This window comes from Varanus komodoensis, unplaced genomic scaffold, assembly GCF_004798865.1.
Source record: "Varanus komodoensis strain SLA01 unplaced genomic scaffold, ASM479886v1 scaffold79, whole genome shotgun sequence".
Classification (NCBI taxonomy): Eukaryota; Metazoa; Chordata; class Lepidosauria; order Squamata; family Varanidae; genus Varanus; species Varanus komodoensis.
Genome location: NW_025336467.1, coordinates 898,296 through 911,145, shown reverse-complemented (window position 1 = coordinate 911,145; position 12,850 = coordinate 898,296). Strand labels below are relative to the sequence as shown.

The window sequence follows — 12,850 nt, the reverse complement described above, 5'->3', positions numbered from 1 at the left end:
TTCTTCCAAGTCATTTATGAAAAGATTAAACAGGAACGGCCCCAGGTTTCACCCAGACTGCCTCTGCCAAATCCCCATCTGTGCTGCATTCTATCTCTCTGCATCCTATCCCTTCCCTGACGTATAAAGCTACGCCCCCACCTCTCTTTCCCTTCCTGTCCTTTCTAAAAAGGTGATACCCCTCTATGTTCACGTTCCAGTCTTGCCTTTCATCCCACCAGGTTTCCGTGATCCCCACCAGGTCAGACCCTCCCATTCCCAGGAGAGCTTCCAGCTCTTCCTGCTTGTTACCCTTGCTCCTAGCATTGGTGTACATGCACCCCAACTCCTTCCCACCGCTCCCTTTCCTTGGAGTCCCCAGCCTCCTCCTGCCTCCCATCCTCCTGATACCTGGCCCCTCTCTGAAGGAGTCCTGTCAGTCCCTGCAAGACCTCTAAGACCCTGTCCCAGAGCCCTGATCCTCTCCCCACACTTGTCCAATGCAGACACGTTTCTGGGGGGCCCGACCCCTCACCCTGACTCAGTTTAAAGTCTTCCGGACGAAGCTCGCTAGAGCGTCTCCAAAGGACCTTTTCCTCATCCTCGTGAGGTGCAACCCATCCCTTGCCAGAAGTCCATTGGCAAGAAAACAAATGCCATGGTGGAGGAACCTGAAGCGTTCCTTCTGGCACCGCACCCTAAGCCAGTCGTTCACCTTGGTGACCCTCCTGTCCCTGCCTGGCCCAAATCTGGCAAGACAGAGGTCCCTGAGTTTAGGTCCCTGAGTTTCTTCCCCAAGGTCTCTATATTAAATATACTACTAAATATAGTATATACTAAATATACTACTAATATACTAAAACTATAATTTTAGAATATTAATAGTTGGGTGCTGTGGCGTTTGTTTTATTTTACTTATCTATTGTAAGCTGTCCAGAGGCATTTGGGGGAACGGGATAGAAAAGCTTTTAATAAATGAATGAATAAATGAATAATTTGAGCACAGCTCCCAAGGCCTGTATAGGATCACTGACAGGTCTGAGCGCTGATTCTGGCCCACCTGCACAGAGAACCTATACCAATTCACAGTGCTGGTTTTCTGCAGGGCCTTGTCTGCGTGTCAAGGCCCTATAGAGGGATCTACTCATAAGTAGGCTGCAAACAACACTGGAAACCCTCTTCTGAGAAACATTTCCAGAGTTGGAACAAGGCAGGACCACCTTCTCAGGGGCTGTCCCACAGCAGGGGAAAATTCTGTCATCTTTTGGATGCCAGGTAAAGCCTTTCCTCCACCTCCAGGCATTTAAGGAGGTAAAGGGGATGGTAAATAGAAGCAAGGCCTTCTTGGTGGTTGCCCCCCAATTCTGGAAGAAGCTCCCTGAATAAATTTGCCTGGCACCAACTTTGTTTCAGCACAGGCAAAAACATTTCTTATCTCTGAATAATTTTAAGAACTGAATTGCAATATGTTATTTATTCTGACGCCTGTTGCCCTGCTTACTTTGACGCTATCACAGTATTCTATCGCTTAATTTTATTGTGATTTTATATATAATTGGTTTTATTGTTGTGCTTTTACTATTTTATTGTAAGCTGCCTAGAGAATCCTTTTGGATTAGTGGGCAGTATACAAATTCAAAAATAAACAAATAAATTTGATGACACATGGACTAGCCTGTCACATGCCTCAGTCTATTTAGCTATGGTTCTTCTGATTTTGTATATTAATGAAAATCTCTTTTGAGGAGTGCTCTTTTGCAAGACTTCCATCATTTCAAAGGGTCTTTTTCCAGGAAAAGTGTTTTCAACCCAAACAGCAACGCTGGTGCATTGCAAAACAGGGTCCATCCATCATAAAGCAATAAAAATACAGACCTACAACCCTACCTAGCCCTTACGCCCCTTAAGATCAATGGGAGAGGCCCTGCTTTGGGAACCTTACCTGAAGGTGGTTAAAAAATAAATCTACCTGGAGCAGGGCCTTCTCTGTGGTGGTGTCCAGACTCTGGAATTTGCTCCTCAGGGAGGTTCGCCTGGCGCAGACTTTATATTCCTTTTGGCACCAGGTGAAAAACTTTTTATCTGCCCATCACTTTATATGTTAGGAATTTTAATCAGGTTTTAACTTCCCAGTCACTTTTTGATTTTTGATTTTGTTTCTATTCTTGATTTTGATATTGTTTTGATTTTCCTTCATTTGTGATAAGTTATTGGTTTTATGTGCATTTTAACTATTTAATTAACAACTAAACAACTGCGCCCCGGCAGTCGACGCCGGAGAAGAACTACTGCGCCCCAGCCTACGCCGCGTAGACCGCGCCACTCCGCACCGCTCCGCCGTTCCAGCACCCACCTGGCTGCTCTGCCACGCCCCTGCACGCATTGGAGGCGTGCCAGCCGAGGCGGGGCGTCGGGAGCCCGGCGGCTTGAAAGCGCCGGCGGCAGCCAGGGCCGGTGGCCGAAGGGCATCGGCCAAAGGGCGGTCGCCGTTTGGGGGGGCCGAGTGGGGGGCCGAGTGGGGGGCTGGGCTGGCCAGGGGGCTTTCACTCTCGCTGTGTTAGGCCCTCCTGCTGAGTGCTGAATTTTTAAAATGTTTTTATAATTTTATAGTGTTTATATTGTTTTATGGAGTCGTCCCTGGCCATGCTGCCACTTGCATTTCCTGGGGAGCGTACCGGCGCGGCCACTGGGGTGGTGATGGGCAGAGGACGTAACAGCGGTGGGAGCTTAACGTGTCCGCACAGAAGAAGGAGGGACAGATGGCTGACACCTGTCCCTCTTTCTGGTTCTGCCCCCAGCCAGAGGGTGCCAGGGAGTCTTGTCAGTCGCCCCTCGGGCCTGACGGTGCTGTTGCTTAATGCCAGGTCGATCAATAATAAATCTTCCCTCATCCATGACTTGATTGTGGATGAGGGGGCCGACCTGGCTTGCATAACGGAGACCTGGGCAGGAGAGGGGGCGATGTCGCCCTCTCTCAAATGTGCCCGCCCGGGTATCTGGTCCAGCACCATTCATGCCTGGAGGGGAGTGGGGGTTGCTTTAGTTTACCGAGCCTCCATCTCCCTCACAGGACTTCCGGTCCCTTCGAGGCCAGGGCTGGAGTGCCTCTACTTGGTGTTGGGCGACCGAGACAGATTGGGGATTCTGTTGGTGCACCGTGCACCTTTCTGCCCAACAGTCTCCCTACCTGAGCTGACGGAGACCGTCTCGGACCTGGCGTTGAGGACCCCCAGGATGTTGGTCCTGGGGGACTTCAATCTCCATGCCGAGTCTGATCTGACTGGAGCGGCTCAGGACTTCATGGCCTCCATGACGGCCATGGGGCTGTCTCAACACGTCATTGGCCCGACCCATGAACGTGGACACACTCTGGACCTGGTTTTCTCGACGGGGCAGGAAGAGGGTGACCTGAGGGTGAGGAATTTTTGTCTGACACCCCTGTCATGGTCAGATCACTTCCTGGTGAGATTTGTGCTCGAGAGCGATCTCTCCCTCTGTAAGGGTGCAGATCTGATTGTGTGGGTCCGCCCCTGGAGCTGGATGGATCCGGATGGATTCCTGAAAGCCCTGGGGGAGTTTCCGGCTGACAAGACTGGTGCTCCTGTCGAGGCTCTGGTCGAACTGTGGAACGAGGAGATGACCAGGGCTGTGGACATGATTGCTCCTAAGTGTCCTCTCCCACCGGGCAGAGCCCGCTCTTCCCCTTGGTATACACCTGAATTGCGGGCGATGAAGCAGGTTGGGAGACGGCTAGAGCGCAGGTGGAGGAAATCACGGGATGAATCTGATCGAACACACTTGAGAGCCCACTATCGGGCCTATGCTGTGGTGGTGGAGGTGGCGAAAAAGAAGTTTTTTTCCACTTCCATTGCCTCCTCACAATGCTGTCCGGCGGAGCTTTTTCGAGTGGTGCAAGGCCTGGTTCGCCCGGGTCCTAAGGAAGATCCGGTTCCACCTTCAAAGGCCCGCTGTGACGACTTTGCCAGGCATTTCAGGGAGAAAATCGCTCAGAGTCGTCACGAGCTGGACACCACTAATGAATTAGAGGTTTCTGGGGAGACGCCAGTGCTGCCATCTGGTCCAGAATTATTGGATGAATTTCAGTTATTGCGGCCCGATGATGTGGACAAGGTGCTTGGACAGTACGTCCCACCACTTGCCTATTGGACCCTTGCCCGTCTTGGTTAATAAATAATTCCAAGCACGGGATTGGGACCTGGATCTTGGAAGTGGTTAACGCTTCTCTGAGGGAGGGTCGAGTGCCTGCCCCTTTAAAGGAGGCGGTAGTCCGACTGGTCCTGAAGAAAGCATCACTGGATCCAGAGTTGGCCACTAATTATAGACCAGTGGCCAACATCCCGTTTCTGGGCAAGGTGTTAGAGTGGGTGGTGGTGGGACAACTCCAAGCACTCTTGGATGAGACTGATTATCTGGACCCATTTCAGTCCAGTTTCAGATGGTACTGAATCTGCCTTGATCGCCCTGTATGATGACCTGTTCAGGGAGAGAGACGGGGAGTGGGTCCCTGTTGCTTCTCTGGACCTCTCAGCAGCTTTCGATACCATCGACCATGGTATCCTTCTGGATAGGCTTGCGGGATTGGGGGTCGGAGGCACTGCTTTGCAGTGGTTCCGCTCCTATCTCAGCGGCCGATTCCAGAAGGTGGTGCTGGGGAACTGTGGCTCTGCGCCATGGCAGCTATGCCATGGAGTACCACAGGGCTCCATTTTGTTCCCTTTGCTGTTTAACATCTATATGAAACCGCTGGGAGAGGTCAGCAGGAGGTGTGGGCTGTGGAGTCACTAGTACGCTGATGATACCCAGCTCTACCTCTCGTTTTCCACCAATCCAGGTGAGGCAGTGGCTGTACTGAACCGGTGCCTGGCTGAGGTAATGGGCTGGATGAGGGCCAATAAACTGAAGCTCAATCCAGACAAGACAGAGGTCCTGTTGGTAGGCGGTTCAGGCTTCGGAGAAGGTGAATTGAACCTTGTCCTGAACGGGGTTGCACTCCCTCCTAGGGATAAGGTCCGCAGCTTGGGAGTGCTCCTCGACCCGGAGCTTTCACTCGAAGCTCAGGTAACAGCAGCGGCGAGGAGCGCTTTCCTCCAGCTTCGCCTGATTCATCAGCTGTGCCCCTATCTGGAGTACGACTGCCTCGCAACAGTGACTCATGCACTGGTGACTTCCCGTCTTGACTTCTGCAATGCGCTCTACGTGGGGCTGCCCTTGAAGACGGTCCGGATACTTCAATTGGTTCAAAATAGAGCTGCCAGGCTGCTGACGGGAACTGGGTGTTATGTTCACATGACTCCAGTTCTCCGGCAGCTTCACTGGCTTCCCATTGAAGTCCGGGCACAATTCAAGGTGTTGGTGATGACCTATAAAGCCCTAAACAGCTTGGGTCCTGGTTACCTGAAGGAGCGCTTATGTCCATATATGCCCAGCCGCCCCCTGAGATCAGTGGGAGAGGCCCTCCTCCGGGAGCCCTCAGTGAAGGAAATAAGGAGGGTGGGTACTCGGAGGAGGGCTTTCTCAGCGGTGGCGCCTAAGTTATGGAATGCGCTCCCCAGAGAGGTCCGCCTGGCACCGTCGTTATTTGTTTTTTGGCGCCAGATGAAGACCTTTTTTTTTTAAGCAGCACTTTAAATGTTAATATTATTGAATTTTATTTGGCCAGGGCGGCTTATTCTACTGTATAAATTTTAATTGTTATTGTTTTAATTTATTGTGTATTTTATTCAATGTTGTGAGCCGCCCCGAGGCTTCGGCAAGGGGCGGCACAGAAATGTTTTAATAAATAAATAAATAAATAAATAAAATAACGGCTTGGGACCAGGATACCTGAAGGAACGCCTCCTCCCTTATAAGTCCTCACGCCCCTTAAGATCAGCGAGGGAGGCCCTGCTCCGGGAACCTTCCCTGAAGGAGGTAAAAAGGACATCTACTCGGGGTAGGGCCTTCTCTGCAGTGGCACCCCGACTGTGGAATGTGCGCCCTGGAGAGGTACACCTGGCACCGAGTTTATATTCTTTTTGGTGCGAGGTCAAAACCTTTTTGTCTTTTTAAACATTAATATTTTAATGTTTTAGCAGTCACTTTAGATTCTGATTTAAATTTTCATTGTACTATGTTATTTATTTATAGATATGTTGTTCTATTGTATTTCAATTTTAAGGACTGTAAGCCATCCTGAGATGCCATGCATAAGGGACGGCATACAAAAGATTTAAATAAATAATAAATAAATAAATTATTGCAAATCTGCCGGATTGTTTGCTTTGATTTTGTAAGCCGCCCTGAGACACTTTTGTGTATAGGAAAGGGGATAAATATTGTAAACAAACAAACAAACACCTAGAATATATCCTATCTATTGATCTGTAAGGTATAGACTTCTAATTAAGGCTGGGCTACACAGGGACAGCTGGCATAAACACACTCAGGGATGTTGGATCTTCAACACGATCTTGAACATTAAAAGTGCTGGCACAGAACGGTTGAGCCCAAGGAAATTCTGTGCTGCCAGGAAGGCCTCATTAATCTCTCCTCAGTCTGTTGCATTTATGGCCAAATGCCCCTAGCCTCAAAACTGGCCGACCCTCCACGGTTTGAAAGCAGGCAGGAGACCCCCATCCCTGCCCAGAGCAGCCGGGGTCCCCCATGTGGTATAGCCCTCCAATACCTGTGTACAGGATGCCGTTGAGTTCGACTGACATGCTGATGCTGTTGGTTCCGTTTGTTGTCAGGTTCATGGCAGCGTCTTGGCGGTTTTCTGGGAGGGAAGAAATGAGGGTTCGGAGAGAAGGCCCTGATGTCCGGACAGCTTTATTATTGCTGTTGCTATTACTGTTTCCCCGAAAATAAGCCCTAGCCAGAAAATAAGCCCTAGCACGATTTTTCTGGATGCTCGTAATATAAGCTCTACCCCCAAGATAAGCCCCAGTTATGATCGTCAGCCAGACGGACACATTTAGTATGTCCACTGCAACACAATTCGGGGTCTGGAGCGTTAGGACGATGTTCCAGAAGATGACATGACTGCATTTGCATAAATGTAGATTTTTGTACATGAATAAATGTAGATTGTTGTACAGGCAAAAATAAGACCTCACCTAGAAATAAGCCCTGGTGCATATTTTGGAGCAAAAATTGATATAAGACCTGGTCTTATTTTCTGGGAAACATGGAATTTCATTGCATTCATAGCCCCTCTTTTTCCTTCCTGTGAGGAGCCCCAAGCACTTCTCTGCTCCAGGACCCCCCACAACAACCCTGTAAGGTGGGCCCACCAGAGAATGCATGGCCCCCTCCCAGATAGTTTTTCGCTTCAAGATGCTGCCACAGCATCCAAGTGACAGCTGTTTAGCTCCCCTATGCTAGGGAAGGTGTGAGAAATCTGTTTTCGGGCGGGAATCCATTGGAACCCCCAGTTTCCTGGACACTAGCCTACCTTCTCAGAGCTGCGAGTCTGCTTTCCTGGCGAGCGCATCCCATGTTCACGCAGGTGCCCGCCAGGAAGCAAGCCCTGTGCAAGCGGCATGCCTCTTCCGCGCCCAAGACCTGTGGCCTTTGTTTTTGTGGCGCAAGATTAAGATTCTGCACAGGAGGTCCTTCTAAAAGAGCCATCCCTTTCGTGGGATGGTGAGACCCCACACCATGGAATAGCAAGATCTGCCTGGCGCCAACATTACTGTCTCTTCGGCACCAAGAAAAACCATTTTTTACCAGACGTTTTAACAACTGATCGTAACATTTAACGCTAATGGTGCCCTTCTAACTCGTCACATTTGTAAATGGCCTCGATGCCGTGGGTGTTTTATGATGATGCTTTTACAAGATGTTTTTATTGTTTTAAGAACTGCGTTCTGATGACTGTTGCCAGCCGCCCAGCAATTCCCTGCCAGAACTGCTGGCAGAACACAAGCGTGGGAAGGAATGAATGAATGAATGAATGAATGAATGAATGAATGAATCAGCAAAGCACGCAGGTTGCAGGGGCACCTCCGGAGTTGCACGGGAGTCTGCGGATTCCCCTTGGCTCAGCTCACTCCTGAAGCGAGCAGATGGCAGGAGAGGAAATCGGACACCCGGAGGAGGGCTGGAGGCCCGGGGGAGGGGGGCGCCAGCCTGGCCCCACACGAGGCGTGGCTGGCCACCTGCCCAGGCAGCCCCCGCAAGCGGCTCCCCCACTTCCCCAGTGTGGCTGCTTGTCCCCTTCTCCTCGTGGCCTGGAAACCGTGGGGTCAGGAAGAGTTGCTGGGGCTGGCTGCCACGCGAGCGACTGGGGGCCACACTGAAGAATGGGAGCAGGAAGCACGGCCGGGGGGCACTTCTGCCCCGGTGCCCTCCCAGAGCTGCCCCACACTGGGCGGGCTGGGAGAGCAGCAAAGCCTGCCGATGCACTGACCAGGTGAACATGTCTCCTGGCTGTTGATCCGAATGCTCATGGGCAGCTGGGCCGTCATGGCGAGCAGGTTCTGCTGAAAGGCCCGCTGTACCAAGGAGCACTGCTCGTCCGAGACGAGCGCTGACTTCTTCTCCGGGGGCTCACCAGACTCCAACTTCTCCCGCAGATGCTCCAGCACGGCGGCCTGGGCGGCGGCCTGGGCGGCGGCGGCGGCGGCCTGGGCAGCGACAACAGGGTGGCCCGCCAGGGAGACCGGCAGGTGGGAGGGCACAGCAATGGGGATCGGGTTGTCTTCTTCTGCAGTGGAAAGGCGGGCGGGAGAAAGAGTGAGAGAGAATGACAAGCAGCCACAGAGATTAAAAAGCCGCTTCATGCAGACCCACCTTTACAGCTTCCAACCCACACAGTACCTGCAGAAGGGAAAAGGTCCCTGAGCATGCGCAATCTTTTTTCAAAGGCTTCCCCAACCTGCTGCCCTCTGGATGTGTGAAATGACTGCTCCGGGCCCTCCCGGGCAGCTGATTCCATCAAGAGTTCTCCAGCACCTCAGTTAGGTCGCCATTTTGAGCTGCTCTTTGGCCACAACTTCCCCGAAAAGATTTAAGCCTTCCACCATGCCAAAATGCTGAGAATGGGAATCCTGATCAGCTTTCGCCACAAAATCTGGTGTAAGTAGTTTCAGATGTCGGAGTGACACAACCCACCTTGCCCACAAGACACTGCAACCCCTGTTGCTCTTGCCCAGAAAGTCACCAATCTGCTTTGGAAGGGTGGTCCAAAACCACAATGGCGTGAAGCAACCGAACACAGCTTCGCGCTTCATGTTGAACCAAGGCGCTCAAGCCCTTTTCTGCACGTGTAATGAGCGACTCCTTGCAAGAGACTGGAACAAGGACAGATTTTTGCAACAGTTCCTTGAAATGTTTGTTGCTGGAATCGGCGAGCTGGTGCTTCTGGACACTCAGGACCACGACGATGCCCAACCCAAGCTGGGAACCAAACGTTCCGAGGGCCTGACCCACCTGCAACCCTCACAAAAGAGGTCAAACCGTTACCTTTCTTGATCTTTGGAACCGAGACCATGGGGCTGCCGTTGGTGGCCGAGGCCATCCCCATGGCGGGGACCTGCAGCTGGGGGGAAGGCAGCATGGTGTGGGTACCGCTGGGGGAGTAGGTGAAGATGGAGCCGCTGAAGCCCTGGCGACGGCCCTCCCGCCGGTTGCTGTCGATGGCTGCCTGAAGCTCGTTGGGGCTGCTCAGGCCTCTTTTCTCACACTCGTATGGGTACAGATACTTCATATACCTTTCCGAGAAGGGCGACAAGCACACAGAAGGGAGGCTGCCTCGCTCCAGCCCAAGGGCGCAAGACCAAAGTCCGGGGTGGGCAGAGGGTGACTCCCCCGGAAGGCACTTCGCAACAGATGGGCAGGCATTTCTAAATGATAATTACACCTGCAGCAAAAAGATTCTCCCCACTCACAGACTCATAGAAGAGTAGAGTTGGAAGAGGCCAGGAAGGCCATCCAGTCCAACCCCCTGCTGCTGCAGGACACCAAGCTACACCATCCCATTCCGGCAGCTGCCCAGTTTGGCCTTGAATGTCTCCAGTGTGAGAGAGCACAGAATCTTTCTAGGCAGCTGGTTCCATTTAAAACTATCTTTAATGACATAACCATTTATAATGGCCTGCCCTAAGCTGCTGTTCTTCTGATATGTTGGACTACACCTCTCATCACTCCCGGCAAGCACAGAATCAAGGAATCACAGAATAGTAGAGTTGGAAGGGGCCAGGAAGGCCAGCCCCCTGCTGTTGCAGGACACCAGTTCACACCATCCCACTCAGATGGCTGCCCAGTTTCTTTTGAATGTCTCTAGTGTGGGAGAGCCCCCCACCTCTCCAGGCAGCTGGTTCCACGGCCGTATTGCTCTGACCATGAGGAAGCTTTTCCTGATGTCCAGCCTGAATCTGGCTTGTGGCAGCTGGACTTTTATCAGTGAGAAGATACCTCGGCTTTCCTCTTTGTGATAGCCTTTGTAGGATTTATAGAGGGATATCATGACCCCTGTTGGTTTTCTCTTCTCAAGGCTGAACAGGAAGGACAAGTGCCAAGTTCTCTCAGTCTCTCCTCATAGGGCTTTCTTAGAATCACAGAACCATTGAATTCTATGACTGAGCTGGAAGGGGCCAGGAAGGCCATCCAGTCCATCCCCCTGCTGTTGCAGGACACCAGTTCACACCATCCAGCCCAGGTGGCTGCCCAGGTTCTTTCTGAATGTCTCCAGTGTGGGAGAGCCCAGCACCTCTCCAGCCAGTTCCACTGCCGTATTGCTCTAATCTTCTTGGAGCCGAGCTTTTGTGAAGCTCAAGGGTTGCTATGGCCCATTCAGGCCTGACCCAGCCCATAATACTCTGCAAGACTCCATATGGTGAGCCACCCAGAGAGCCTTTTGACTAATGGGAAGTGGCGATGGCCGCCAGTCTGGGTGGCTTTAAAAGGGCCTGGACAGGTTCACGGGGGAGGAGGCTCTCTGCGGCTACTAGGCCTGCTGGCCACGGGCTCCCTCCTTCACCTGCCTGCATGCCCCCATTGCTGAGGAGCTGGGCAGCGGGAGGTCTTGCCCCCATCCTGCTGGAGGGATCCTGCAGCAGCTGAATTGCCTCCGTGTGTGCAGAATGCTGGATGGGCTGGGCCTTGGGTCGGATCCGGCCGGGCTTTTCTTACGTCCTTGTGTTCTCATCCCAGTCTGGAAGGATTGGGAGATCTTTCAGAAGAAATCCCTGAACTCAGAATCCTTTCATGCCACGCAAATGGCTTCTGGTGGCTTTCAAGGGTCCGGTGAAAACCCAAGCAGATCCCACTAGCTGAAGTTCCCCTTTGCTTCTATAAACCATGCTGGACAACAGGTGCAAGAGCGGAAAGGTCCTAGCAGGGGTGACATCACAAGGACATCACAATGCAGAACCCTGTCCCTGTGGCCAACCCTGTTCTCAGCTGGCCCATAGGTCTTTTTTAAAGGAATGGCTTTTAAACGGCTTTTAAACTTCCCCAGAGAGGTTCGCCTGGCACCGACTTTATATTTTTTTCGGCACCAGATAAACACCTTTTTATTCACCCATTATTTTAAGGATTAATGTATTTTAACTGGTTTTAGTATTTATTTAATCATTATTTTAAAAATTAATGTTTTAATAGAAACATAGAAACAGAGCGAGTCGGAAGAGACCTCCTGGGCCATCTAGTCTGACCCCGGGTCCAGCCGGCTCCGCTCACGACATGCCCACCATGTGGACGTCCAGCCTATCCTTGAACACCCGACCGATGGGGCCTCAACGACCTCCCCTGGAAGCCCATTCATACCCTCGGGGTCCTAACCATCAGGAAGTGCTTCCTGGCATCCAAATGGAACTTGGGCTCCCTGAGCTTGGCTCCATTGGAGCACGTTCTGCCTTCCTCTGCAGGGGAGAACAGGTCTCTGCCCACCTCCGTGTGACACCCCCTCACACACCTGTATGTCGCCAACAGATCCCCTCTGAGCCTCCTCTTCTCCAGGCTGAAGAGGCCCAGCTCCCTCAGTCTGGCCTCATACAGCTTATCCTGCAAACCGGCCACCACGCTGCACCGATTCCAACCTTGTAATGAGGGGCCCAAACTGAACACAAGACTCCAGCTGTGAGTGCACCAGAGTCATGTAGAGTGACAGAAATACCTCCCTCGATCCAGAAGCCACTAGACTTTCTCTCCCAATGCCATGTTAACACAGAAACAGAAACAGAGCGAGTCAGAAGGGGCCTCCCAGGCCATCTAGTCTGACCCCCAGCTCCCACCGGCTCCGCTCGCAACATGCCCACCACGTGCATGTCCAGCCTATCTTTGAATACCTATCTTTAATGTTATATATTTTTTATTTATTTTATATTGTTAATTTTAATTTTATATTGTTATTTTTGTATTTTATTGTATTTTATTGTGTTGTAAGCCACCCCGAGGCTTCAGCAAGGGGTGGCATAGAAATGTTCTAATAATAATAATAACAGTCAAATTTATTTAATTTATTTTCATTGGTTATACGTCATTTATTATAATGGTATAGATGGTTTTATTGCATTTTGATTTTTACGGATTGTAAGCCATCCTGAGATGCTATGCATAAGGGATGGCATATAAAAGTTTTAAATAATTAAAATATTGTTTTAATTATTGTAAGCCATTCTGGGATGATTTTCGTATAGGACAGGGTAGAAGTATTTTAAATAAATAAAGAAACCCTAAATGGCTTGTGGCTCGGCTATCCAAAGGACCGTCTGCACCCATATACACCTTCCCGCCCCCTTAGATCAGCCCAGGAAGCCCTTCTGTGAGAACCACAAGCTCTTGTGGAGATGAGAGGAGTGGCAACCGGGCGCAGGGCCTTTTCCGCTGCTGCCCCCATCTCTGGAACTCCCTCCCCAGGGAAATCCGC

General features: G+C 51.2%; 1 protein-coding gene across 1 annotated transcript in view; it reads right to left on the bottom strand.

Annotated features, from left to right (window-relative positions):
* ARID3A (AT-rich interaction domain 3A) overlaps nucleotides 1-12,850 on the bottom strand; it is an 83,730-nt gene that overhangs the window by 2,815 nt on the left and 68,065 nt on the right. Inside the window, exons 7-9 of the mRNA XM_044453431.1 lie at nucleotides 9,445-9,692; nucleotides 8,390-8,686; nucleotides 6,665-6,754 (exon numbers count right to left, since the gene is read on the bottom strand). Of these exons, the coding sequence (XP_044309366.1) occupies nucleotides 6,665-6,754; nucleotides 8,390-8,686; nucleotides 9,445-9,692 (635 nt within the window). The remainder of the gene's footprint in view (nucleotides 1-6,664; nucleotides 6,755-8,389; nucleotides 8,687-9,444; nucleotides 9,693-12,850) is intronic.